The 27,207-nt window shown below is 40.0% G+C and overlaps 5 protein-coding genes and 1 long non-coding RNA gene across 9 annotated transcripts; 4 read left to right on the top strand and 2 right to left on the bottom strand.

Annotated features, from left to right (window-relative positions):
• The first annotated feature begins 3,881 nt into the window (after positions 1 to 3,881).
• LOC308384262 lies at positions 3,882 to 6,418 on the top strand. Its single transcript, XR_013969288.1, has 3 exons — positions 3,882 to 4,345; positions 5,591 to 5,667; positions 6,359 to 6,418. It is a non-coding gene; the product is annotated as an uncharacterized lncRNA (long non-coding RNA).
• A 2-nt stretch (positions 6,419 to 6,420) lies between these two features.
• Positions 6,421 to 8,621, top strand: LOC308384226 (transient receptor potential cation channel subfamily M member 1-like). Of its 2 annotated transcripts, XM_080862681.1 has the most exons (6): positions 6,421 to 6,554; positions 6,842 to 7,055; positions 7,364 to 7,488; positions 7,570 to 7,741; positions 8,068 to 8,242; positions 8,334 to 8,621. In XM_080862681.1, the coding sequence occupies exons 1-6, from the start codon at positions 6,552 to 6,554 to the stop codon at positions 8,476 to 8,478; spliced, it is 834 nt and encodes a 277-aa protein (XP_080718807.1). In that variant the 5' UTR covers positions 6,421 to 6,551; the 3' UTR covers positions 8,479 to 8,621. The 2 variants fall into 2 exon arrangements, with proteins under 2 accessions (XP_080718807.1, XP_080718808.1); XM_080862682.1 differs by having other exon boundaries at positions 8,068 to 8,469.
• A 1,323-nt stretch (positions 8,622 to 9,944) lies between these two features.
• LOC308384215 (transient receptor potential cation channel subfamily M member 1-like) lies at positions 9,945 to 17,072 on the top strand. Its single transcript, XM_080862656.1, has 19 exons — positions 9,945 to 10,048; positions 10,180 to 10,280; positions 10,773 to 10,949; positions 11,048 to 11,182; positions 11,301 to 11,351; positions 11,469 to 11,609; positions 11,704 to 11,733; positions 11,829 to 12,121; positions 12,240 to 12,468; positions 12,555 to 12,686; positions 12,775 to 12,906; positions 12,995 to 13,123; positions 13,218 to 13,469; positions 13,564 to 13,738; positions 14,407 to 14,427; positions 14,508 to 14,652; positions 14,749 to 14,954; positions 15,446 to 15,578; positions 15,664 to 17,072. Exons 1-19 carry the CDS (start codon positions 9,991 to 9,993, stop codon positions 17,006 to 17,008), a joined length of 3,885 nt encoding a protein of 1,294 aa, XP_080718782.1. The 5' UTR covers positions 9,945 to 9,990; the 3' UTR covers positions 17,009 to 17,072.
• Positions 17,073 to 17,286: 214 nt separating this feature from the next.
• On the bottom strand, positions 17,287 to 20,302 carry LOC308384239 (ras-related protein Rab-8B-like). Its single transcript, XM_080862703.1, has 8 exons — positions 19,996 to 20,302; positions 19,395 to 19,455; positions 19,231 to 19,291; positions 19,058 to 19,135; positions 18,819 to 18,908; positions 18,640 to 18,705; positions 18,496 to 18,546; positions 17,287 to 18,400 (listed from the first exon to the last, which is right to left on the bottom strand). Exons 1-8 carry the CDS (start codon positions 20,117 to 20,119, stop codon positions 18,308 to 18,310), a joined length of 624 nt encoding a protein of 207 aa, XP_080718829.1. The 5' UTR covers positions 20,120 to 20,302; the 3' UTR covers positions 17,287 to 18,307.
• A 937-nt stretch (positions 20,303 to 21,239) lies between these two features.
• LOC308384247 (small ribosomal subunit protein eS27-like) lies at positions 21,240 to 23,568 on the top strand. Of its 2 annotated transcripts, none has more exons than XM_080862715.1 (4): positions 21,240 to 21,346; positions 21,811 to 21,919; positions 22,701 to 22,811; positions 23,362 to 23,568. In XM_080862715.1, the coding sequence occupies exons 1-4, from the start codon at positions 21,341 to 21,343 to the stop codon at positions 23,388 to 23,390; spliced, it is 255 nt and encodes an 84-aa protein (XP_080718841.1). In that variant the 5' UTR covers positions 21,240 to 21,340; the 3' UTR covers positions 23,391 to 23,568. The 2 variants fall into 2 exon arrangements, with proteins under 2 accessions (XP_080718841.1, XP_080718842.1); XM_080862716.1 differs by lacking the exon at positions 21,240 to 21,346 and adding an exon at positions 21,390 to 21,554.
• Positions 23,569 to 23,797: 229 nt separating this feature from the next.
• dnaja (DnaJ heat shock protein family (Hsp40) member A) lies at positions 23,798 to 26,571 on the bottom strand. Of its 2 annotated transcripts, none has more exons than XM_080862658.1 (8): positions 26,464 to 26,571; positions 25,973 to 26,114; positions 25,341 to 25,515; positions 25,130 to 25,234; positions 24,816 to 25,043; positions 24,489 to 24,719; positions 24,266 to 24,366; positions 23,798 to 24,160 (listed from the first exon to the last, which is right to left on the bottom strand). In XM_080862658.1, exons 2-8 carry the CDS (start codon positions 26,102 to 26,104, stop codon positions 23,945 to 23,947), a joined length of 1,188 nt encoding a protein of 395 aa, XP_080718784.1. In that variant the 5' UTR covers positions 26,105 to 26,114; positions 26,464 to 26,571; the 3' UTR covers positions 23,798 to 23,944. The 2 variants fall into 2 exon arrangements, with proteins under 2 accessions (XP_080718784.1, XP_080718785.1); XM_080862659.1 differs by having other exon boundaries at positions 26,445 to 26,525.
• Positions 26,572 to 27,207: the final 636 nt, after the last annotated feature.

Genomic DNA, 27,207 nt, shown 5'->3' with positions numbered 1-27,207 from the left:
GATTTAGTACTTGGTGGAATAACCGTTGTTGGCAAGCACAGTCTCTGTAGATATATTCGACCACTCTTCTCTTCAGATCTTTTCCTAATGCTCGAGTATATGAGGTTGCAATAAACTGCAATAAAGTTATCTTGTACTACTGATGGGAAAACACCACCAAAGTTTAATGCTTTCACTGCCACGTGAGACAGTAGGGATGATGCTCTTGGTGTCAAAGTCAGCATTTTTTCCCTTAAGACACTCTGAATGAAGTTGTTCCAAAAAGTTTTATTTCCTAACAAAGGTGGTGACTGTGGTCCCGTCTGCATTTTCCCATGCAGTGTTGGGGAGTCATGCCTTGCCCTCCTTATGGTCATTAATTCTGCATGAGACAAGATCATGGGTGGAGCACCAGACTGAGAGTGACTGACTGTAATTTTGCGTGTCTTAAATGTGAGAATAATCACACCAACAGTTGTCAATGTGTCACCAAGATGCTTACTGGTGACTTCAATCTATACACCTAAAAACCACAAACCAGGCGAGAAATTTGGGTGTAGTGATGGATGCAGACCTAAACTTAGAAAAACACATTAAGACAATAACAAAGTCAGCTTACTATCACCTCAAGAATATTTCAAGGATAAAAGATCTGATGTCTCAACAGGACCTGGAAAAACTAGTCCATGCATTCATCTTTAGTAGGCTTGATTACTGTAACAGCATCTTTACAGGTCTACCTAAAAAAAATCAGTCAGACAACTACAGCTCATTCAGAACTCTGCTGCTCGAGTCCTCACTAAGACCAAAAAAGTGGACCACATCAGTCCAGCTCTGAGGTCTTTACACTGGCTGCCTGTCCGTCAGAGGATAGACTTTAAAGTTCTGATGCTGGCCTATAAAGCTCTGAATGGTTTAGGACCAAAATACATCAGTGACCTGCTGACCCAGTATGAACCTTCCAGATCCCTCAGGTCATCTGGATCTGGTCTTTTATCAGTTCCCAGAGTCAGAACCAGACACGGAGAAGCTGCATTCAGCTTTTATGCTCCTTATATCTGGAACAAACTCCCAGAAAGCCTCAGATCAGCTGAAACACTCAGTTTATTTAAATCCAGGCTGAAGACTCACCTGTTCTCAGCTGCATTTGAATAAAGCACCAAATCCACACTTTTAAGCTTAAATTTCAAAACTTACATTTAACTACTGATTTTATCTATTGTTCTGATTTGATCTGTTTTGATTTTATATACTGTTTTGTTTGTTTGTTAATTAGTTTGTTTGTTTGCTTGTTTTAATCAATTTTAAATCATGCTTTTTATTTGTTTTTGTTTCTAATGTCTCTGTAAAGCACTTTGAATCACCTTGTTGTTGAATTGTGCTATACAAATAAACTTGCCTTGCCTTGCCTTGCCTTGCCTTGGTGATCCATTAGCCCATTGCAGCTTTTGTACTGGTCAACCCAGAGCTCTTTGGCCTTGGTGATGAGGTTAGGGACTGCTTAGGGGCCCAGGTATATTTATAATCCACACAATAGTGCAATCCACTGTGGATACTGGCTTGGTGACTGTTAATCCCTAAATTGTTGCCAATGAAAAACTTGGCATACTTGACCCAAATAAACAGAAATGCACATTTATTTCAAACGACAACAATTTTTTTCTCTTTTGTTTAGTTGAAAAGTTATCATTTACTCTTAACATACATCTACAACTGAAATTGCATTCAGCTCATTTCTTTGTAAGTAGTTCAAATCATGAATTCATCAGGGTGTCGAATCCCTGTAACATCTGTTGAGGCTGCTATGTATGTAGAGTAAGGCTTATAAATGAACCCTTGTAATCCTTAAAATTGTTGGGTAACCTGGTTATTTTTTAGTTGCGTGATTGATAATTATTACGTTACTTAAACTGTTGTAGCCATAATGAGTAAGTTCCTTCACTTTCACAACAGAAAGATTTCAGATGTCGCTAGTTTTTTAGGATGCCCTAACTTTATTGCGATTCCTTGATTTTGGTCTCTATTTCAGTCAGACTGCTTTAGGGAAAAAAGTGAAAAACAGCAGCCTTAAAACATGTCTTATGACTCCCTCAAATCTCGGGGATAATCAGTGACATGTTGGACTCGTGATGGCTAACTGGATTTTTCAACTCAGGAGGACAAAGAGTGCATTTACAAGCAGGGCTGACTGTTAATGCAAATTTGCCCATCCAGACCCTGGAAGTGGAGTGTGCCACTTTGACGAAATATCTTTTCTCCTCGAGTAAAAACAAGTAAAAGGCAGCTTTATATTCAGCCCATGTGGTTTACCATGAGTCTGAAGCGCTTTTTTTTAGACAGTTAACAGAGCCTACATGGGTTTTCTTCCTGTCACAATGCATCAAGCTCTAACTAGCATAGCTATTCAATACCAATGAGGAGCAATTAGTTGCTTTGATCTTCAACCCGGGTAATATCACATTCCTTATAGGAACCCAAAATCCTTTCTTTCACTTGTGCTCACAAAGCTTTTGTTGTATGAATTGCATTGTTACTGCAATATTGTGAATATCTGACACGTTGATTTTCAACTGATATAGCTACAGAATTTAACCAAACATGTGCTGCCAGTCAGGTATCCACATACAGATATAAAGTCATCATTATACCTTCTCTATATGAGCCTTTGGGACTGCGTAGTGTAATTAAAGCTTTACCGGAACAAATTAGCTGTGGTCAAGTTGTTGCTAAGCTGTGGGTCAGGAGACCAGGACCATGTGATTCCAGTATAAAAAGGAATGAATGTATGGTATACTGTGAATGTGACCTTTGTATACACATTGTTGCTCCGATGTCCAATGCATTGTATTAAAGTGCTAAGCATGGTCAAAGTTTGACAGGAAAACACTGCATCAGTACGGCTAATAATAAATATATTTTTTTAAATTTCCGTCTCATATAGCTGTCTTTTGTTTTAAGCACTAATTTTCCAAAGTCTGCATGTTGGAATGAATGTTGTTGATTGTTCTCAGGCTTGTCTTAAGTCCTGTTAATTTGCTTGGTGTGACACAATCAGATCCTGCATTATCTCATTCTTCAAGAGTTTTTTAAAATGTTTTTTTTGTTGTTGTTGTTTTTTTCTTTGTTAAGTGCTCAAAGGCAGCTCTTAACGAGCCAGCTGGTTGCTGACTGGATTTTGGTTTTAATTGCTGTGGTTAATGAGTTTAAGTAAGCTGAAATAACTGCGTCACACTGGCCAAACCCTTCTGGAAATGCGCTTTGTTTTGTCCGGCTATAATTAACATTGGCCCACGTGCGTTTTTTACTGGAGCACGAAGAAAAGTGGGAAACTGGAGGGGGATGCTAGGATTCTCTCTTTGTCTTTCTGTCATCTACCACCAGCCTCTGCTGTTTTTTTTTTTTACTGGAGCTAAAACTGCTCACTTCAACCATAAAAGGAGTGCTTATCAAATCATTCACATGAGAAAGGCTTTAAGCAGACGTCTGCTACTTAGTGCCAGTTCGCTCCATCTCTAGTTATTAGGAATGCATCTGCAATCCCTTTATAACTTGACGACTGTTTTTATTAAATACCCAAACAGGAGGATAAATATGATAACAAAAGGGCACTGGGAGTCTCTTTTTTTATGAAAAAAGGGTGTTTTCAAATGTAGATCAAATTAACATACCTGACATTAAACAGGAAGATTAAGGGAATACTGAATATCTGGACTGCTGCCTTTTCTTTCTCTCCACAAAAACATAGTGGGTGGAAATAAAGATTAACTGCAATTAGCACTGACTGACCCCCAACTGGAGACCAGTCATGTCTTAACAAGGCGCCTTCCAAAAGAATGCCTGCATCCAATTCTCTCAATTATGCAAATTGGGTTGAAATCAAAGTACTTGGAGGGGGTGAAAATTTTCAAACGAGAAGTTGGGGACCCTCTGAACGAGGCTGCAGTACTTTTAGGTTAGTCGCTCTTCTCCATCGTCTCACACTGGCGAAGTTTTTCTAAACTGTGAAGCGAGCACAAAGAAAGGAGTTTTACACAAATTGGGAGATTAGGAGCCGGTTATCAAAGTAGATTTATTGTGCCTTGTTCAAGCAAATGATGAAAATACCCTCTGGGCATGGAGAACGGGTCATGGGACTCCCAAAAGGATTACCTTGAACTGGAGTCATGAGACTTGGGTGAACAAAGACCCTGCTCACATGCTCATCATATTAACTGGCCCTCATAAAGTGAAGAAGTTTCATGTCCTGTGGGATTCAATGAGGCCACTTCACTGGGAGTGCAGCACCAGGAGAAAGCTCTGGCTCCCCTGCACTCCCTAGCCTTAATTTCCAGCAGCACTAGGACCTCGAAGCTCTGTCAAGAGGATTGTACGTGAGTCGAAACCCTTTAAAAACTTTATTTAGTTGCATTATTAGGATTTTACCAAGCAGCGGCCGATGTTGTATTAATTGCAGACCGTGAAAAGTGAGTTCAGATGAGGTAAATGTGAGCAGGCAGCACTGAGGGACGTCTAGGTGCTTATTGATGCATGATGACACTGAGAAATAAAGATGGGAACATTTTTTACAAAAACCCATGCTAAATAAAAAGTAGTTGTTTTGAAGCTGCGCCAAAACATCATTCTTGAAAGAGCACTGTAGTAACAGCAGATAATATATGTAAGGCTGATATCTATGTATTTGTATAATTTTAAACAATTTATACCAAATGTATACAGTAGTAGTGTTGAACTGAAAAACAAGCGTTAAAAACCCCCACGAAGAATTACTGGTGGAAAACAGTCATAATAGAAAATGGCATACATGCAATAAAAACAGATTAAAAGTAATACATGCATCTATTTGCATTCGTGTATATTTTTGGTTTGGATCATATGACATCTGCACAGGCAAAAAAACAAAAATAAATAAATGCAAAGGTTTCCCTTTTTCTTAAAGCGGAGGCGAGTAGACACTCCGGGAAAGTCTGTGGTTTTGCGGTCCAGCTGCTCTCAAAGGGGGTCATTTGAGCAGAAAAACAGGGCGAGAACAGTAACTGTTCTGTGTTATGGCTACTTGTGATCATCACAAGACTTCAGTGAGGTTTATATAAGGTCTTTCATCCTTACTCATCTGACCTCAGGCTTACTGGTAAAGTTTAAACAGATTTTTAATTTGTTTTTACATAATAATGCTGTCAAGGGTTCAAATTCTGTTTTCAACCCCACTTCCTGGTGATTTCTTGGAAAGCTTTGCTTCCCCTGATTCGGTGTTAATTGGGCTTCCACCGTCAACAATAGCCCTCTGAGAAAATTCGCCTTGAACTCTGGTTATTTTTGATCGGCAACTGGAAAAAGATCAGAAAGCAATCAGAACAGGATTTGACAAAGTGTGGGGGAATAGTACTTTTGTGCTTTTCACTGGCTGCTTATGAAACTTGAACAAACAATGGAGGCAATTTTACCAGCATCAGCTGTGGCGCAATAACATGAGAAATGACAGAGCATGCATGATTTTAGTGCCACAGCTCCTTCACCATGCTCATGTCTTTGTGCATATCAAGTACAACTTCTGGATTCTTTGGAAAACGGCTTTTGCATAACACTTTTGTTATGTTTCTTTTTGTCTTCCCAGGCACAGAAAGTATGGATTGAGAGGACCTTTCTTAAAAGAGAATGTATACACATATTTCCCAGCAAAGACCCAACCAGGTAGTTACTTCAATTCTTGAAATTTACCCTGAAATTGTACTTTAAAAAAATTACAAGTCAGAAATATAAGTCCTCAGATTGCAAGTGCAGGTATGCTGTTTTATCCACATCATTATTCCAGAATTACAACAGGTTTTTTTCTAGCTTGAAGCAAATTCATGCAATGTTCATTTTTCTTAGAGTGTATTTTAGCATATTTTTATAAAATGTATTGTTGTTGTTGTTGTTTTTAAAAAAAAAAAATGCTTTCCATATGCAAATTAATATCCATTAAATTATGTTAAAAAGTAAAAAAGCTGAAAACATTAAGAATTAGATCACATGCATCGGTGTACATTTTTCTTGTTAAATGGGCTGTGTGAGTTATGACAGTGGTGGTTATATAAATAATGTCCTGTAAATAATATAATAGCATTTGAAGCTGGCATTCGGGTCTATATTAACTGACAAATATTTTTCTTATTAATTAATTAATTTCTGAAATCATGACACCCTTGACTTCAGCCTATCCCGCATTTATCAGGATTTAAACAATGCGTCTGTAAGTCACGGCGAAAACTCCAGGGCTGCTAGAGCAGCCAGGCAGTGAGCCCTTTGTCTGCCAGAAATGGGTAGAGCAATGAAAGTATGTGTGCAAGGTGTGTCTTACTGGCTTCTTCAAGTTGCAGTTCACACCCTCTGATCTGTCTAGATGTGCCTGTGGTCAGCTGACAACACAGCACGTGGCCATCCCTCCCGGTGCCAACTCCTTAGAGGAAACCCACCAGCTGGTTCAGATTGATACCCCAAAGGATAAATGGAGTGTGATCAAGCACACCAGGACGTACCCGACGGACGCCTTTGGCATCATTGAGTTCCAAGGAGGAGGATTCATCAACAAAGCCATGGTGAGTCTCAGTCAAAAAGGTTCTGCTTCAATCTTCGATCCTGTGGATACAAGCAGTGCCTTAAAAACAGAATGTAATCATTAAAGTAGAATCTTAAAGTGTGGGGACCTTTCCTTTGTAAAGGAATATTATTTACTCACATTTTTATACCGTTAGTTCTCTCACATCAGAGAAGTGAGTGGATACGATGCAGTGTCAAGGAGCTTTAGAGTTTTTAAACTGTACTTAACGCACACGACGTAGCTAGAAAAAAGTGATAATTAACCTCCCAACTTTGTTTTTTCTAGTATATCCGGGTTTCATACGACACCAAGCCTGACAACCTACTGCATTTGATGGTAAAGGACTGGCAGTTGGAGCTGCCTACCTTGCTCATCTCTGTACACGGGGGTCTCCAGAACTTTGACCTCCAGCCCAAACTCAAACAAGTGTTTGGCAAAGGCCTGATTAAAGCGGCCGTCACAACTGGAGCCTGGATCTTCACGGGTGGAGTTAACACAGGTAGGACGCTGATGGTTTAGTATAATGCTTTTAATGTTCACTTAATAACAATCAGCTTGTGACATTAGAAGATTACCTTTGCTCCAAATTGTTATTACGTAACACTACTCTGCAATTTCCTGGGGGAGATTTGACTAATCCATTGTCACAGGTTTAGGCACTATAATTAGAGCTTTAGTGGAAAAATTCATTGCAAATGATGGATATTGCGTGAGGTTACTGCAATACTACCACATTATGCTCCATAATTCAGCCCCATCACAAAAGAGCTTTATTTGTATTGCTCTATTTTGCCAATTTTAACTTAGGGGTCATCCGCCATGTTGGAGATGCCTTAAAGGACCATTCCTCTAAGTCACGTGGAAAGGTGTGTGCTATAGGGATTGCTCCATGGGGGATCCTTGAAAACAAAGAAGACCTCATTGGAAAAGATGTAAGGACATTTGCACCAGCATGTGGTCTCCTTAAAAAGAAGACCTTTCAAAGTAATGTCTCTTCTTGTAACTTTTTCCAGGTAACAAGACCCTATCAGACGATGGCAAACCCACTGAGCAAGCTGGCTGTGCTCAACAACAGCCATTCCCACTTCATCCTCACAGACAACGGAACCTGCGGGAAGTACGGCTCTGAGGTCAAACTCCGTAGACTGCTGGAGAAGCACATCTCTCTGCAGAAGATCAATACTCGTAAGTTGTTTAGTGTGCTGAATTTTTAAATAATCTGCCCACTGTGATGTGCATATGTGAGCTAAAATCTTGTTGGACACATGGATGGAGAGCTCCTCTGTGACATGTGGGCTTCCCTTTGTCATCCTATGCCTGGAACTTGGATAAGGCAGGGACAGCAAAGGGATGCTCAGCTGTCACCATTGACGTCACTTCCTCCTTCCTCTGGTTTGTCTGTTCACACATGGCATCGTAGCACAACATAAGCTTCATCATTTCACTCTCAGACTGTTTTACAGAGAAAAGAAAGGATGGAACAAATGATTATTTCTCTCTATTCATTCCAGGTTTGGGTCAGGGGGTTCCTCTGGTGTGTTTAATAGTAGAGGGAGGTCCCAACGTTATCTCCATTGCCCTGGAGAGTCTGAGAGATGAGCCCCCCATCCCTGTGGTGGTGTGCGATGGCAGCGGCCGTGCTTCTGACATCATTTCCTTTGCGCACAAGTTCTCAGAGGATGGAGGGTGAGGTTTCAGTTGATTTGCCTTTTACACTGATATCAATCCTTTAAAAAAACCAAAAACAAAAATGTGCTTTTTTTATCCTGTCATGCAGCCTGGTTAATGACGATGTCAGAGACCAGCTTTTAGTGACTATTCAGAAGACATTCAATTATAGCAAAAGCCAGTCGCAGCAGATCCTGCTCATGGTAATGGAGTGCATGAAAAAAAGGGAATTGGTAAGTAGAGGAACAAAGTGAGTGAAACCATTGTAGGAGTGAAGCCATGTATTTTTAAAGCAACATGTCTGTGTCAATCAATAAATATTTCTGAGTTGTGAAGCATCTGGTCTCCATCGTCATTCATCGCCACTCCACTCATTTGTGTATGTCCATTAACATACTGAATAAACATAATCCCCGCTACCTGCATGTCATTTCACCTTCTTTTGTGGTCATGTGCGTTATATCGTAATCCGGGACTTTTACAGCTTTACTGTAGGATATTATTAACTGTTAAGGACGCATGCAAGTGCGTAGCTGTCAAATGGTGGTATGTACTCCAACTCAGTTCAGCACACACCTGGTAAAGGTTTTCAGCAAAAAAAAAGAAAAAAAAAAACAGAGCTGAGAGTAATTCTTCAAGATGAATGCCTAAGTAGCAGCAGCATTTGTGCATCTCTTGCAGATTCCCGAAGGCATAATTGATGTGATAAACAGTTTGTAACGCTATATAATCTCTATAATCTATACATTTGAGAGGAAAAGATCAACACACACTATCAACTGCTTAGCTCGTACTTCATCTACTCACAGGAAGCATACAGCACACAGATGGAGGAGAGGATCCAGCTCCCTAATCCTCAGCCAGGTTGCTCTATCCACTCCGCAGGCTTTCAGTCCCCAGAGTGCTATCAGTTTACCACTTCACTCTGAAACTCTCAATCCCAGACGTATTAGACTGCCTAATGCTCCAAAACACTCACATAAGCAACTTAAAATGCTTTTTGAAAGATCATACTGAATTGTACTGTTTTTTATTAAACACTATTTAGTTTTCCTTGATTCTCTATCGAGACAAAGCGGCAGAACAACCAAGTCGTCTGAGCTCTTTATGTATAAATCTTAAACTAAAGGGCGGTAACTAACCTACAGGTGAATCAGTGTCACTGTCTAGTCCACACATAATCCTTTCATCCTAAGTGCATCCAATGTGAACATCTGGCCTGGGCAGATAAAAACACTGATTTAGAGGGCTACATTTTGCTGTGATGTAACACCAGGATGCAACATTTAACCGAATTATAAAATTATTATCATAAAAGTGTCCGCACGCACACAAACAAGGCAGCCTGCAGCTTCCTGAAAGAGAAACAAAAGTGTTCAGTGTTCATACTGATGCAGACTGCTCATTATTAACGCATCCTGAGGCCGGTGCTGGAAAAACTCTGGCACCGTGCCACATATGCGTGCCAATCTAATCCCATTCACCATGGCTGCGCATGTGACAGACCCGTCAGCGTAATTTCATTTGATATCAAGTCTGTAACAAGGCAAGCGCTATCGCCGTGTCTGACGATTAAATTGGCTGTTTGCGCTCGAAAGGTCAACCACAGGGTGCTGGAGAAAGAAGCCCTGCTGAAAATCAGTGGCAAAAATTCATTCTTTCATCAATCATTTCATCTGTGTAGTTTGTTATCAGTTATCAATTATTACAGTGTAACATTCCCTCGCTTCCTTTTTTATTCTCACATATAGATTACAGTTTTTCGAATGGGGTCTGAGGGACAACAGGATATAGAAATGGCCATCCTTACTGCTTTGTTAAAAGGTATCATCAGACACCAACACCAGTGGTTATCCCACTCGAAGCTTGCCTCCTTGTATATTTCCAATAGATTCTCTTACGACGTGCCACACATGCCGGCTCTCGTCACGTCTCCGTCTTTTTTCTTGCATCAGGAACGAACGCATCAGCAGCAGACCAGCTCAGTTTGGCTCTGGCCTGGAACAGAGTGGATATCGCACGAAATCACATCTTTGTTTACGGACACAATTTGCCAGTGAGTGTTCCTCACTTTTGAACAGTGTAAATTATTCATTTCACATCAGTGCTTTGTGACTACATGGATTCAAGACTGAAGGAAATAATTTGTTTTTGAAAATCCAATAAAAAAAAAGAAGAAAAAAGTGTGAAACAGAGTCGATGAAAGTTTAGAATGACGCATTTGCAAATGCTTCAAATTCATCTGCTGAAAGAAGCAGCCTACACAAGTGTGATGTGAAACCCCAAAGCAATCAGCAGGTATCCACGGAGAGTGAATTTATGAGATGAAGAAATTGTGAAAAGAATTGACTGAAGACCAAAGGAGAGTTTTCAGCTTGGTGATATCAGTTCTTGCTGGAAAAAAACACACCTCACATGCAAATACATATATAAGCAAACATAAATTGTGTCATATCACTCAAACACAAAAACTGGCAACTGATATGATCAAGTTAGAGGCATAGTAGAAATTGATGTTTGATATTTTTTTCTATTATTACTCGGTCAGCCTGCTGGTGCTATTGCCAACACTACAACCACTGCAGCCCCGTCTCAGGAGAAACAGAAGAGCCCTGCGAGCGCTCCTCGCAGCAAGACTCGGGTCAAGAAGGGGAAAGGGAAGGGAAAGGCAAAACCTGAACCACCAGAGGAAACAGATCCAAGGAAGTTGGAGTTGATTCGCTGGGTAGGAATAATGAAGTTTATGCAAATGTTACATGTGGAAATATGAGACAACAGAGTGAACATAGAGAAAATAATTATATTATATATCTATTCTATCAGGTGAACTCACTGGAGCAGGCTATGATGGATGCTCTGGTGCTGGACAGAGTGGACTTTGTCAAACTGCTCCTCGAGAATGGAGTCAACATTCACCACTTCCTCACCATTCCCAGGCTGGAAGAGTTATACAACACGGTGAGAGTTCTACAATGCTGAGCAACACCAGCAAAAGGGAAAAAAAATTAATTCACAGAGTTTTGATGGATAAAAATATACAGAACCTACTTCTCCTTCTTGTTCTCACATCTTTCAGAAACTTGGCCCGGCAAATACCCTGCACGCTGTGGTTAGGGATGTCAAAAAGGTAAGACAGTCTTTGCTTATAACAATAAACATTCAGCAGAATCATTTCAGTTTATTTCAGGTTCAATATTAGTTTAAAGCAGTTAAGGTCGTGCTTTCTTATATATGACTTCTGCAGGGAAACCTTCCTCCAGATTATCAAATTACTTTGATTGATATTGGTCTTGTGCTGGAATACCTCATGGGCGGAGCTTACAGAAGCAATTACACCAGGAAAGCTTTCCGTAACCTCTACAATAATCTATATGGACTAAAAAGGGTACGCATGGATGGAAGGAAATAAATGACAGTGGTTTGTCATCATATTAAGTAACATTTTATATTAATTGCAACGCTTTGTTCTCTTCTTGCAGCCCAAAGCTCTGAAGCTTCTAGGAATGGAGGTAGGGTTTTCTTTCGCAACAACTAAAATAGTTTAACTAATCAAACCCACACAGAAGCACAATCTATCTAGCTGTTGTTGTTTTGTTTTTGTTAGGATGATGAACCTAGGTCAAAAGGCAAGAAAAAGGCCAAAAAGAAGAAAGAGGAGGAGGTGGAAATTGATGTGGATGACCCTGAAGTCTGTCGATTCAAGTATCCCTTCCACGAGCTGATGCTGTGGGGGGTGCTGATGAAGCGCCAGAAGATGGCACTATTTCTCTGGCAGCGTGGCGAAGAGGCTATGGCAAAGGCTTTAGTGGCTTGTAAACTGTATAAGGCCATGGCTCATGAGTGCTCTGAGAGTGAACTGGTGGATGATATCTCCCAAGATCTGGAAAACAACTCCAAGTGAGTGATGCAGAATGCTTTTTATACTTTCTGTAACGATGTATGTCTTTTTCTACTTGCTTTAAACTACTTTGATAAGTGCTATATAGAAATAATTGTTGTTGTGTCCCTCTCACAGAGAATTTGGACAACTGGCCTACGAATTATTGGACCAGTCCTACAAGCACGATGAACAGGTGGCCATGAAACTCCTAACATATGAGCTGGTTAACTGGAGTAACTCCACCTGTCTGAAGCTGGCTGTGGCTGCTAAGCAACGTGACTTCATCGCTCACACCTGCAGCCAGATGTTGCTCACTGATATGTGGATGGGCTGCTTGAGGATTGGAAAAAGCCCGGGCCTGAAGGTTAACTTAAAAAAATTCTAAAACAATAATATTTACAAGAAGAATGTTATTAGCGGAAATACTTGAAAAATGATTATCTCACTCAGGTTATTCTGGGAATCATCTTCCCTCCTCTGATTCTGCTGTTGGACTTCCGCCTTGGAGACGATGCCTCTTATCAGGCACCTGCACGCAAAGAAGAGGGAAAGGACAAAGATGATGACACAAAATCCAGCAAGGTCCTTGTTCATACTTTTTTTTTTATTAGACATATGCCTAATTTAAGGGTGAATGATTGTAAGCTTGCTGTTTGCTGTGATGCTGCAGGATGCCAACACTGATGCAACTTCCCGAAAAGGAGACGAAGAAGAGGATAGCACCAAAATCCATAAAATCCCAGTTGGCAAAAGATTCTTTGAGTTTTATAATGCACCTTTCACCAAATTCTGGTTTAACACAGTAAGTTCCCTTCTGATGCGTGAAGCATGCATTTCAAAAATGACCGCCAACAACAACAAACAGCTTTATGACCTTATTGTTTTGACAGATCTCCTATCTGGGCTATCTGATGCTGTACAACTACATTATCCTGGTGAAAATGGAGCGATGGCCATCTATACAAGAGTGGATGGTCATAGCATACATCCTCACACTTGGCACTGAAAAAGTCCGACAGGTATGAGCCTTTACAGAGTCGGAATATCTTAAATTCCAAGCGGTTTTATGGGCTTGTAATGAATACTGTGTGATCTCCTAATCCTGGTGTCTAGATTCTGATGTCAGAACCAGGGAAGCTGAAACAAAAGATAAGTGTGTGGATGGAGGAGTACTGGAACATCACAGACCTGGTTGCCATATCCACGTTCCTTCTGGGGCTAATGCTACGGCTACAGCCTGAACCGTACATGGGCTATGGCAGGGTTATCTACTGTATAGACATCATCTTCTGGTACATTCGTGTATTGGACATCTTTGGAGTCAACAAATACCTGGGACCTTATGTGATGATGATAGGGAAAATGGTAATAGTTCAACGAATCACAGATGGCATGCACACACACAAAAAGAAAGAGAACACACTGAGCTTGCATGTTCTCTTTGTTTGATTCCTTTCAGATGATTGATATGATGTACTTTGTGGTGATCATGCTGGTGGTGCTTATGAGCTTCGGAGTGGCTCGACAAGCCATACTTCATCCAGATGAGGAGCCAACATGGCGCCTGGCCAGAAACATTTTCTACATGCCTTATTGGATGATCTATGGGGAGGTTTTTGCAGACTCGATAGACCGTAAGACTAGAATTCATAGTAAGATTCTGTTTCCTGATTCTGGGCAGATGATCAGTACTGCATTATTTCTCTGTTTTAAAATCTGTCTTAGCAATGTCACACACTTTGACATACTCTGTCTCCCTCTGCTGGCACATTTGGAATAGCACTTACTACAATACATACATTCAGTACAACACAATGTTTCACTGCTTAAGAGCAGAATAGATGCCTGTATGTCATCTCCTCTGTCATGATCATCTGCCTCCAAGTTTTCTTCTCCTGTTAATGTTTCTTCTGTCAAGGTGAAGGCAACAAGCAACTATTTAAAAAGCCTCAATTAGAAATGATATTGAAGATGGTATTGAACCTTTTCTGGAAGGTGCTGTTAAACATGTGGTCTAATTGATACTGAAATTCGGATGTTTGTCTTCATTCATTTTTAATTTTATGAACAAGGTTGTATAAAAAAATGTAAAAATGTAAAATATGTCAAGGATATAAAGTATGCAACTAGGTATGTTTGAGTACTTTTAAAAGTGCAATGAACAATTTGATAAGACCAGTCCACCCTTTAAAGCAAAACAGCTTGACCTTGACAGAAATATGACATAAAAGTCTTATGTCTATTGATTTTAACGCTTTCTCCATTTCCCTGCGGAACTGTGGTTTTCGGGGATTTTTCCAAGTCTATGCAATGGAAATCAACCGTAAGTCATCATGAATGGTATTCTAATTATTTACATTAAAGTCTATATAAATGTATAACTTTAATCTCCCATTCTTGCAGCTCCATGTGGTGAACATTTATATGATGAGGATGGGAAGAAACTCCCCCCATGTATCCCCGGTGCCTGGCTCACACCTGCCATTATGGCCTGTTACCTTCTCGTAGCAAACATTCTTCTGGTCAACTTGCTCATTGCGGTCTTCAAGTAACTATACTTCCAATGTCTACTTGTTCTATTGTTTCTAAGAAAATATCTCCTCTTACAGTTTTTACTCACTGGTCTGCATGTCCTGTCCCACAGCAACACCTTCTTTGAAGTCAAGTCAATTTCCAACCAAGTGTGGAAGTTCCAGAGATATCAGCTGATCATGACTTTCCATGACCGTCCCATTTTACCGCCACCTCTCATCATCCTCAGCCACCTCTATATCCTCTTCAACAGAATGTTCAAGCGATGTGCCAGGAAGAAACAGGAGGGAGAGCTAGATGAGAAAGACCGTGGCCTCAGTTAGTCTCCTTTTTTAAACCAAAACAATTTTATCATTATACTTAATACTTAAGTGCAATTAACTCTTTACCCCTTGAAAGCCTCCTAGGAGTATCCTTTGAAACTGCCTTCTAAATTGAGCCGTTTCTATCAAATTTCAGGCGTGCTTGTAGAACAAAATGTATGTGTGTGTGCATCAGAAGTTAGTGGGGATGGTCTCTGTCTATGCAAATACCTATAAAAAACAGAAACTATTCTAATGGTCGACAAACCACATCTTTATTGATATACACTGTGGTGTTAAAATTCATCACTAAGGATACAGGTGAGGTTTTCAAATGCCATCTTTATGAGGGTAAAGAGTTTATGCAGTTTTTCAGTGGTTAATAATACACACTAAGCGTTTAAACCACATCAAAATATTAATTTCATGATTCTGTAGCCTATAAACATGAAGAAACTGCTGGAACTGATTTTTTTAACAAAAATTGCTGTCATGTGTTTTCTTCAGAGCTCAGGCTGAATCCAGAGGAGCTAAAATTCCTGTACGAGTTTGAAGAACAGTGTGTCGAGGAATATTTCAGAGAGAAAGAGGACGAGCAACAGTCTTCCAGTGACGAACGCATCAAGGTTACTTCAGAGAGGTACAAACTTTTAAAAGTAGTTCAAATATTTCAAATTGGTTCCTGTTTCCATAAAAACTATTTTTCTCTCAACTCTTCTTGGCAGAGTTGAGAATATGTCAATGCGTCTGGAAGAGGTAAATGAGAGGGAGAACACGATGAAGGCCTCCCTGCAGACGGTGGATCTGCGTCTGGCCCAGCTGGAGGAGCTCCATGGACGTATGGCAACCGCCCTTGAAAAGCTTGCAGGTGTGGACAGGTTAGAGCTGACTCGAACCTATTCGCGAAACTCATCGGTGTGCGACCCTTCCAATCTCCTTCGCCAAGGCAGTATTAACAGTGCTGACGGTTACAGTCTTTACCGCTTCCACATGGATATGGAAGAGTTTGCATCCAGGCAGAAGGACACAGAAGACACAACAAAAACCGGCCTAGAAAGACAGCGGAGTCTGCGGCAAGCCTCAAGTATGTGCACTCTCAACACCAAGGAAGGTGGTCAGAGCTCAGAGTCCGGAGGTTTCGAGAGACCTCCGCCAAGCTCAGTTGTAGATATTCTCATATCTCCATGTGAACAAAGGCCCTCTTCTGCAACATCAAGTCAAGAAACAATAACAAACATAAAACAAGGCAGCACGATGTTTCTAGACAGACTACCAGACAAAAACAGACTGAGGCCTTTGTCCCCTCCAAAAAGGACAAAATCGTTGAAACACTATCCAATTGAAGACCAATTCATTTCTCCTTTGACAAAGAGGAGGTCTATGAGCACCATCATTATGAACCCCCCTGATGAACCACAGAAAGCTCCTGAGCCCATAGACAAAGTCCAGAGTCTGCTAGGAAACTCCTCTTCGCCAAAGAGGACTAAATCTCTGAGGTACATCCCTACTGAAAACCAAAGCCAGACTTCTCCCATCACTAAGAAGAGGGCTATGAGCAGCATCCTCTACACTCCAGCTGAGGCTGGTGATGATATGATGCAAACTGCAGAGTACAGGTCACTGGTAGAGCACATTAATAAAACTCCAAATCAGTGGCCATCAAATTTAGCGTATCAGGTGCATCCTACCACTTTGGGTCAAATGCCTAAAGTATCAACAGTCAGAACACTCACCCAGCAATATCAAACTCAGACTGAGGCAATTCCTACAGAAAGTACGAGGACTCTTCCAGGAACAGAAACTCCAGAGGATCCAAAAACGATCAAGAGAAACCTCTCGAACACCACAGAGTATCTGACAGCTGCTGATGAAAAATATTTACCCTCTCACAGATCACAGACTTGGAACGCAAGCGACAGGAGAGCCAAGTCCATGATGGTTAGCAAGCAGCTAGCTGCATCTAGCAGCGAGAGAGTCCTTAACGAAAGCAGAAAGGTGTCAACTTTTGGACAGGCAGATGAGGAAACAAAATCAGATGTAGGGAAGAAGGAAGACGATGTCCAGGAGTAAAAATGAGAGCCTTAAAAAGAGAAAATAAACCAGCATGAAGTGGAAAAAATAGCAAGAAGATAAACAGAAAGCCATGATTAAAGTAGTGGACATGTAGCCTGCCATCAGAAATCATTACTAAGTGAGTTTCTGATACAAAGATACAAACAAAATGACAATAACGGGGGAAAAAAAGCTTTACCAGAGTTTCTTTCTTTTTTTTAAACATTTTCAACCATGCAGTGTAGTTGTGTATAAAAAAAAATCAACATTCCCATAAAGATCTACTTTCTTTTCCATTTTTACTCTTCACTGATGTAACATACAGTAGTTTACAAGGACTATCATTCACATTACAGCTTTCTCCAGTCGTTGTGTTTTCATATTGGACGCGTGAAGGGAAAGTGCTCTGTGTCTACAATCTCAAGAGGAAATAAAAGCAAGAACACAACTGCTACTTGTGATTACACACAAAATATGTGAACAGCAAAAACTTTCACTTCCTATATATGCTCAACATTTTTCAAATACTGTCTGTAAACATTTTCTATTTCAGATACTGTGTGCTTAATAGTCTGAGGTCTCCCTACAGCTTTCATGCAAATACTGACAACTGTGTAACAATATGTATTAAGTACAAGCTTCCAAGAAACAAACTCTTTCACAGCTTTGTTTTGACACAGAACCCTGTACAAATAAAGGTTCTATTAAAAATAAGTAAAAAAACAGTAGGTTGTTTTTTCTTTTGTTGTTGCTATTTTTTCTTTACATATTTTTGTCTTTCTATTGCAATACTGTGACTTTAAATAGGCACACATGTGCAATTAGAAATGATGGCATTAACACTGGATACCACAATCTTAACATATATGAATTCACACAATTACAACCAATTCTGAAACTCCGTATGATTATCTTACAGCATCGTCATAGTAAATGTAACAATAGGTAGGGCGTATAAAATGATGCTACGTTGTATGAAATACTTCATTTACCATTTATGAGACCAATATTTGTAACAGATATTTTTTAAGACATCCTACAGACATGTCCACAGTCAGCAGGCACTGCAGGGTGAGCTACAAACCACTGCTGATATTCATGCATCAGTCTTTTTGCATGAACACATATAAAGCCTCGTTCGTCATTGATCCTCGTCTGGTCAGCAGATCAGGGTAGCATCTCAGCCTCCCCTGAACCTGTAAGTCCAGCTGGCAATAAGGCCCCATGATTATATGACCACGGCCGCCTCCGCAGCGAGGAAGGCCAAAAGGCGGAAACCCTCCAAAACACCAATGTCACGCCACATACGTGAGCAGCTTAGAGGAGCGAGCACTTGAAGAATTTAATTCTCTTCGACTTTTTCTCTGTGATCTTGACCGGTTTGCCTGATCCTCCAGCACTGTTGTCAGTCTACAAGAAAAGAGTTGACGGTGAAGAAATGTAAATACAGACTGTGACACAAAGTACGGGATAGCGACTAATTAATGAAACTTTCTTCAACTTACCGACTTTGAGCTCAGATTATGCAGTATGTCTCTTCCCATGGTATAAAAAGCCTTGTGTGACATAAAAGACCAAAATAAATATTACACATCCATATACTGTGTGTAAGTCATGCTTTATGGTAAAGGGTAAAACATCCAGCTTACCTCTTCAACATTCAAGCCAGACTTTGCACTGGTTTCCAAGAATTTAACTCCATAATCAATAGCCAGCTAGGTGAAATAAAAACATAGATTTATATTTATGCCAAACGCTGAAAATTGCAATAACTTCAACTGAATTAGCTTGATGCTTGCTTTTTGGTAACGACTAGCTTCAGACTCACTTTTTCACCTCTGTCTTTAGACACCTGTCTCCTGTCAGTCATGTCGCATTTGTTGCCCAGGATCATCTTCTCCACATCAGACGAGGCATGCTGGCAGAATTAAATAAGACTCATTATTTATGGTTATTTAAAGTATGATACTATGAGTATTAAAAACAACTATAATTTACTTATAATTAACAATCACAGAATTTAAATTGCAAAAAAATACTAATAATATAACTAAATTTGGAACTCACTTCTTCAATATTTCTAATCCAGTTTTTTATGTTCTCAAAGGACTTCTCATTGCAGATGTCATAGACCAGCATGATACCCTGGGAAGGAAAATAATAATAATAACAATTTATGAACCCCGACGTGCAAGGGTAAGTTAGATATATAGCAACATGGTGAGAAATAAAAAGCTAACCATTGCTCCTCTATAGTATGCTGTAGTGATGGTGCGAAACCTCTCCTGGCCCGCAGTATCCCTAATTACACATCAAATCAACAACACAGGCAGCAGGTTAAAGTGCAGGTCAGTCAGACTTTCCAATAAAAAAAAGGGAAAAAGCTCAGTCAAATTACACATACCATATCTGAAGTTTGACTCTCTTTCCATCCAGCTCTATTGTCCTGATTTTGAAGTCTATTCCTGTATTAAAGCAAGTAAGAGCTACGTAAGCTTAATCGGTTACCTTACACTATCCAGTTTGTCACATGCCTCACATACACAGGAAACCAGGCATTTCTGCAATTAATGGTAAAATGTGATCTCGTGTCACGTTTTAGAGGAACATATTTTGAGGAATAAGCAGAAATAGCTGCAGTGTAAATTTGCAGCGCCGATCAGGTTTATAACATAATTATCACAATACTGTTTTCAGCATAAAGGCTACAGTGTAACAGAAGTCAAAAGTCTTGACTGTGGCTTTGATTTCATTCTGTATTTAACCCTGCTAGGGCATCCGAGTCTTCAAGGACAGAATAGCATTATCCATTAGTCTCACACTCCTATTGTCTGGTTCATATGCAGTTATTTCCCTTTTAGGTCGTTTGTCCTTCTCCTTACTTTCATGAAAAAATTCACTAGCTTCTATTACTGACAGATCAATGCAGTAAAACGCAAGACTATGTGGATGCCGGCATTCGTTTTATTAGATTTATCCTTGGGGGGCGTCAGCAGAATACTCACCTATTGTAGATATGAAGGTGGTATTGAAGGAGTCCTCGCTGAATCTGAACAGCAGACATGTCTTGCCGACTCCGCTGTCTCCGATAAGCAAGAGTTTAAAGAGATAATCGTACGTTTTCGCCATTGAAATAAACTTCAGACTTCTGCGTTTCGATATTATAAGGCCGCAATGAAGCTGGGATCCCCCGTCTGGAAACCCCTCAGCTGTCTGTTGCAGACCCGGGCAGACTAGCGACAGCCCGGTGCCGAGAAATGTGACGTCAGTTCCCGCTTGGCATTGTGGGGCTTTGTAGTTTAAAGGGACAATTAGATTTTAACCATCACTTCTGGACACAGACTTCCAGTTTTGGAAATGCTCCTAATGCCCCTGGTACTTTTGATTTCTTGTGCGCCTTCTTCCTGATATTGCTGTCCGCTGGGTTTACATATCCCAACTGAGGTGAACTGATGGCCTCTACATGCATGATTCCCACCATGAAGCACAGAGGAAGAGGTGCGATGGTGTGGGGGTGCTACTGTTGGGTATTTATATAAAACTGAAGGCACACTGAACTGACATGGTTACCGCAGCATCCTGCAGTGACATGCTATCCCATCCAGATTGCATTTAGTTGGACCATCATTTCTTTTTCAACAGGACAATGACCCCAAACACACCCCCAGGCTGTCTAAGGGCTATTTGACCAAGAAGGAGAGTGATGGAGTGCTGGGCCACATGGCCTGGCCTCCACAGTCACCTGACCTAAACCCAACTGAGATGGTTTGGGATGAGAGAAGGCAAAAGGGCCAACAAGTGCTCAACATCTCGTTGGACAACCATTTCAGGTGACTACCTCATGAAGCTCAGAGAATGCAAATAGTATGCAAAGCAGTAATCAAAGCAACCGGTGGCTATTTTGAACAATCTAAAATATAAAAATATGAATTATTTAACACTTTTTGTTCAATACATAATTGTTCAATACATTCATAGTTTTGATGCCTTCAGTGAGAATCTACAATCTTCATAAATAGTCATGAAAATAAAGAAAAAAATAAATAAATGGGAAGGTGTGCCCAAACCTTTGACTAGTGTATATATAATTTTATTTTTTAAGTGATAACCCTAATACGAAGATATTATAAATGTTTAGTATACTAAAATATTATATATTTTGGGGGAAAATAAAATATATATAATATATTTGGAAGTTTTATTTTTTCTGTTTTTTATTTATTTTATTTTTCTACATGCTCTTCACCATTTTCAGCACACTGTATGATTGCGAGTCATTCCCCGCTGCTCTGCTCTGAGATGCTATCTGTTTAATCGGCGCACGTATGCGCAGAGATTTGCACAGCGAAAATGCCTGTAAGTTACAAAGTTTCGTATTAATTTGTATGCTTTTTTCAACATGGTAGGTCCATATGTGCATTTCAGAGACGATGTCCTACCGTGTTTACACCGTGAAACCTCGCAGTTGTGTTGTTGACATTGTTGCAGCAGCAACACATGGAGTGGGGGTTAGCTAGCTAACAATAGCCGACGACGGGTGGCGACTACTTGCTGAAACACCGTGGTATGTAACTAGTAGTTGTGTGATGTAACTTATAACGTAGTCATGTCGGACCAAAAAGTAGTCATCGCCTGAAAACTTTCACGACTGCATTTTTTTGCGTTTAACGAATCACCCGTAGTACACACGAACAACTGTGGTGCTTACTTAAGATGTAAATGCAATAGTTAGTGTTTAAAAGAAGGTTTACCAAAGTGAGCTAAAAAGTTAAAACACGGTTTATCCCACTTATTTGACTGGACCTTTCCCTTCATTTCAGTTGGCCAGAGACCTTCTCCACCCGTCACTTGACCATGAGAGACGACAACATAAAAAGAAAAGACTTGTTCAGAGTCCCAACTCCTACTTTATGGACGTGAAATGCCCAGGTATACAATAAAGTTTATACTATATGGTCACCAGATGTCCCTCTTTATGTGGGTCTTAACAGCATTTTATTATTTCCTTTGATCCTACATGTGGACATAGTGTCTCACATTTTGATTGGATCTAGTTTTCAAAAGCAACTGGGAAGAAAAGTAGCACACTCCTGCAGGTTTATATGCTACAGTCTTTTGCTGCCTACTACGGCCATGGTAGAAAATTGCAAGTCACCAAAAAACACAAGCTAAGCAGATTTTTGTGAAATTGGCAGAGATAAAAGGAAAGGCTCAGAAACCTCTAAAAACCCAGTGAAACTGGTGACTGACGACTCTCAGTATTTGTTTTTTGTTTTTGACTATAGCTCAAAATGTCATGAGCCAGTTGATGATTCATTTGCACTGAAAGGCAATTGATAACTATGCAGAGCGGCAACTGAAATAATAGTTTTAAAGGTTATTGGGGTAAGAAGGAGAACACTTGTGATTAAAAAGATTAAGTAATTTTATTCTAGATGTATATACTTAAAAAGGGAGTTGGGAAGCTCACATAAAATCTGCTTTACAGTTAGCAATGTGTCCCACACAAATACAGTATTTGATTGGATCTAATTTAGTTGAAAATACACATGTACTCCCAAGTCCTCATAGAAGAGTAATAAGTTATGCAGCTGCTGTGATTTTAAGCCATTTCTTATTCACACGTTCCATGGCTGTCTTTTAATCACGTTTTACATATATGGCAATCACAGAAATGTAACAGTAAATATTTAACACCATTTCTTTGCAGGCTGCTACAAGATCACCACTGTGTTCAGTCATGCACAGACTGTGGTACTTTGTGTGGGATGCTCAACAGTGCTGTGCCAGCCCAAAGGAGGAAAGGCCAGACTAACAGAGGGTAAAAGATCCAGAACATTCTGTACCAATAGAGATGTAAATACTTGATCGTAAGTGTATGGGCACCATTATACCTGCTGTGTGGCACCTGGCAAAACGTACTGTACAACAAAGCCACCATTTCTACCAGTGGTGCTTTTTGTAATCTGGAATATTGTCATCACCCCTGCAGCCGAGTTGAAGACTAGTGCACAATTGTGGTGGTTTTTACTGATGTTTTAATAACAGTAAAGGAGCTCAGATTCAGAGATATTGCAACAATTTGAAAAACATTACGGGGAAAAAAGAACCTTTGAAAGAAGAATAGTCTTATATGTCATACTTTTTTGGTTTCCATATCAGCTCTGATGTGGAGGTGTTATCAGGTAGTTATACTGTGGGCTCACTATACTGCAGCAGATGCCTGCTGTTACAGTAAGCATAATTAGATGCAACAGTAATGCATTACCACTGCTGTGCAATGCAACCAGTGGCAGGTATACTGGGGCCTTTTAACTGCGCATAAATGAGATGTGAAAACAGATGAAGTAATTATGTTTTTTGTTCCACAGGTTGCTCTTTTAGGAGGAAGCAACATTAGATGGACATTGGAAACTTAATGACTGAATTTAAGCAGTGCCTTTTTATAAATCTTTCCATTGATTAAATGGTGTCCAATGACTAGTTATCATACAAATTTTAACTTGTAGACAAAAAAATTACTGGCAGAATTTAATACGCAAATCTCAGTAAATAAAGACAGCAATAAAAAAGTTTAAGCATTCTGGGTATTTATTGTACAAAAAAAGCATTTGACTTGAATTTCACCTTCACAGAAAGCATACAAGTCATCATTTAGGTTCATATGAAGAAATTTGTACTGTAAATTTCGGAAAACAAACAAAATACACACTTAAAAAGAACATAACATGCACAAAAACAAACAAACCACTGACAACTTTAGGTGCACCCTTCTCCACTTGCATATTTGTGTCCCGAGTTTAATAAAAAAAAAAAAAAAAAAAAAAAGGGATTGGCAACAGTTTTAAATGTGATGTCACAAATTTACAGTGTGAAAGGGACCAAAGGCATGGGTTAAACCTTTCCTTTTGCAAAACAAAACCCACATGCTCTGCATATAGACTTTGACTACAATCACTGTGTCTGACATTGGACGCCACCTCTGGGATTGTCATCGTCTTCCTCGTAAGCTTCACCACTGTAGTGTTTCTGTTGTGACTGCAAATCGGCCTCGCTTAGTTCTACCTCCTCCATGTCATCTGTGACCATCACATCCTCTCTGGGCGGAAGAAGTCTTTCCAGCTGGAACATCAGATGTTCTGGGAGCCAGTTTTTCTCTGGGAACTCCACCTGCAGGATTAAATGAATTCAAGTGAGCTGAAAACGTTTTCCCACCCTGTGGCTTCAATTTAAATCCAGAATTGTGTTACACTGTTGAAATGATGTTCAACTTACCTGAAACTGAATAATAAGCTGTCCCCTTTCATAAGGTTCTTTGTAAAGTGGCATGCCCTCATTCATAACACATTTGACGTCATTGTGCTTAATGACTTCACCTGTTGATTTGAAGGAAGAAAAAAAAAAATAATTAAAAAAAAATTGGAATCTATATTACCATTGTTCACAATCGGTCACCAGAAAAGCCAGCACTCAAGGCCAGCTGAATTCAAACACTTACCTGGTTGTGAGCTGATAACAAGCGTTCTGTTGTCTAGAGTCTGAATGGTATTCCGGAATCCACACAGTGCCTCGACAAGTTTGATGTCCATCCTCATTATTAGGTTATTGTCCCGTCTCTGGAAAACTGGGTGATCCTTCTGATCTAACACAATAATCACATCCCCAGGTTCCAGGCCAGGCTCCTGGTCACCTTCTCCATGAAATGTAATTTTCTGACCGTCTTTCATACCTGCACAAGAGACGCATCATTAGCTAAACTTGCTTTTGAAAACAACAAGAAAAGCATTTTTATAATACAAATGTCTCAGATAGGTGAGAGCTTTACCTTTGTCAATATGAACTTCAAGGATTTTCTTCTTGCGTTCTACTTTCTGGCCATTGCAGTTCTTGCAGCGATCCTTTGAGTTAAATTTCTCGCCCTGTCCCTGACAGTCTGGACACATGCTTTGGATCTGCTGAATCATGCCTGGTCCCACCTGCTGCACCCGGACTTGCACTCCTCTTCCTTTGCAGTTTGTGCACTTCTCCAAAGCACCCTTCTTGCCACCATAGCCTATGATGAGAAGGAAAAAAGGAATTAAATATCTTTATTACTCCAAACACTGGTATTTTTCTTTCTCCAATTAAGTTGGTACTCACCTTCACATTTCTCACAAATTACATTCTTCTGGAGTCCGAGCTTTCTTGTTGAACCATTGTACATCTCCTCTAGTGAGACACTAAGCTGATGAACTACATTCTTCCCTAAAGGACAAATAAATAAAAAAAGCACAACATTCATGTTATAAATGCCAGGAATACACATCACTTCAAACTGCATCTAGCTTGAAAACTCAATGAGCCACCTCACCTTTTCTCTCCCTCTGCATTCGTCCTCCACCTCCAAAGAACATATTGAAAATATCCATCGGAGAACCTCCGCCACCCATCCCTCCTTCTTTGATGGCTTGTTCCCCTCCTTGGTCATACAAGTCTCTCTTCTTTGGATCTGACAGCACCTCATATGCTTGAGAAATGTGCTTGAACTGCAGATATAAAACAAATAATTGAATTACTTTTAAAAGCGAGAATGAGTGACTCCACTAAAGCTATAACTTGAGTTTGTGTAGATTTTCAGTCATCAAGGTCATAGTAAGTCGATTATAACTTGTGTTAGTTTATTTGCTTCGACCCTTTATTAGGCTTACTTAACGTACGACTTGTGTTGTGACAATGCTACTTAAAAAAGTCACATAAATGATGAATAAAATAGAATACAATAACAACACATTTAATGTTAAACATTACTTTCGCACAGTAGCAAAAAACATCAAGTCAGTTCAAGCGTGCAGGTCTTCCTGTAGCCACACGCAGTCAGCTGCGCATAGATCATTCCAGAAAGTTCCAACTGGTCTTTAAAGTAGCCGGTTTAAAATTAGAAGCGGCTTTAACAATAGCACGTAAACGGCTGAACTGCTACAATAAAACACGTTTAAAACTCACCTTCTCTCCTTCGTTTGGATTCTTGTCAGGATGATATTTCAAGGCAAGTTTTCGGTAGGCTTTTTTGATTTCATCCTGTGAAGCATTGGGTTCGACACTCAGAAGATCGTAGTAGCCGGTTTCGTGAACCATGGTGACTGTCCTAAAGAGGAAATAACACACACCACGAACACGTTACACACAAGGTTACAGCTTGAAACACACTGACAGCTGATATTAAACAAATAGCAAACCGCACGCTAGCTGCAAAACAGGGGCTAACCTCTGTTTTATCTCGTTAAACCCAGCGATAACGGACTGCTAAATTTCAGTATGCCTCTCACACGTTACGGGAAAGCAATACAACCGGCATTAAAAGACACACGGATGTCGCCCATATTCGCCTTAGCTATAGTCAACCTTAAATGAAACTGCTGGTATTTCTTCGTGACAATGATAATTATTATTCTAAATTGAAGTCTTTATGCCTTACTTTCCAGATGCTGCCTTACCAAGCTTTGAGTCGCCTTTGCTGTGAGAGTGCGGAGCGAAAGTGGGAGGTACTTATAGCCGCTTTGCAGTGCAGAACTTTCTGGAGAGCTTCGAGAAGCGGGACCGGATGTTTCGTTGGCGGAGAGAGAGGAGTCTAGAAGGGACCCGAGTAGGGGGACGAGGGAGGGGTGGAGGTTACTAGATCTCCTTCTTATATAGCGTGACCTACTTTTTCGAATGGTTACATTGCCTTAGATGTCTCTATGAGTCCAGTGGGGCAAGGGCAAGAAAAAAAGGAACAAATATAGCATGTATGATCTCTAATAAGATACAGCCTGCTTTGTAAATGTTATATAACCTTCTCTAGAATATTCTTTAATTACACCCACACGTCTGGCAAAACAGAAACAATACTCCATCCCAAATAACTGCAATATTTGTTATGTGAGCTACAAATGTGTATACTTGTTGTTTATTATTGACAGATTTATTGCAGATTAGGTGCTCCTAAATTCCACATTTTATTACATTTTTAGGAGTGCTAAAGCCTGTTTCACCCTGTAACTCATGTGCATTAAGCTTGATTAAAATTAAATGCAGAGTGGTGTGATTAAGTTTTGAACGTGTCATTGTGTGAATTGGGAAAGGCTGTTTTACATGTGAAAAGCGAAGGTGATTTGAATTCAGGACATGTTCTTGAGCAACTGATTCCAATGCACTACCCACATGGTCTTTCCTGTTTGTTTCACAACCTTTAGCGACTT

The sequence above is a fragment of the Rhamphochromis sp. 'chilingali' genome (assembly GCF_963969265.1).
Source record: "Rhamphochromis sp. 'chilingali' genome assembly, chromosome: 2".
Classification (NCBI taxonomy): Eukaryota; Metazoa; Chordata; class Actinopteri; order Cichliformes; family Cichlidae; genus Rhamphochromis; species Rhamphochromis sp. 'chilingali'.
This window is presented reverse-complemented; position numbering and strand designations above follow the sequence as displayed.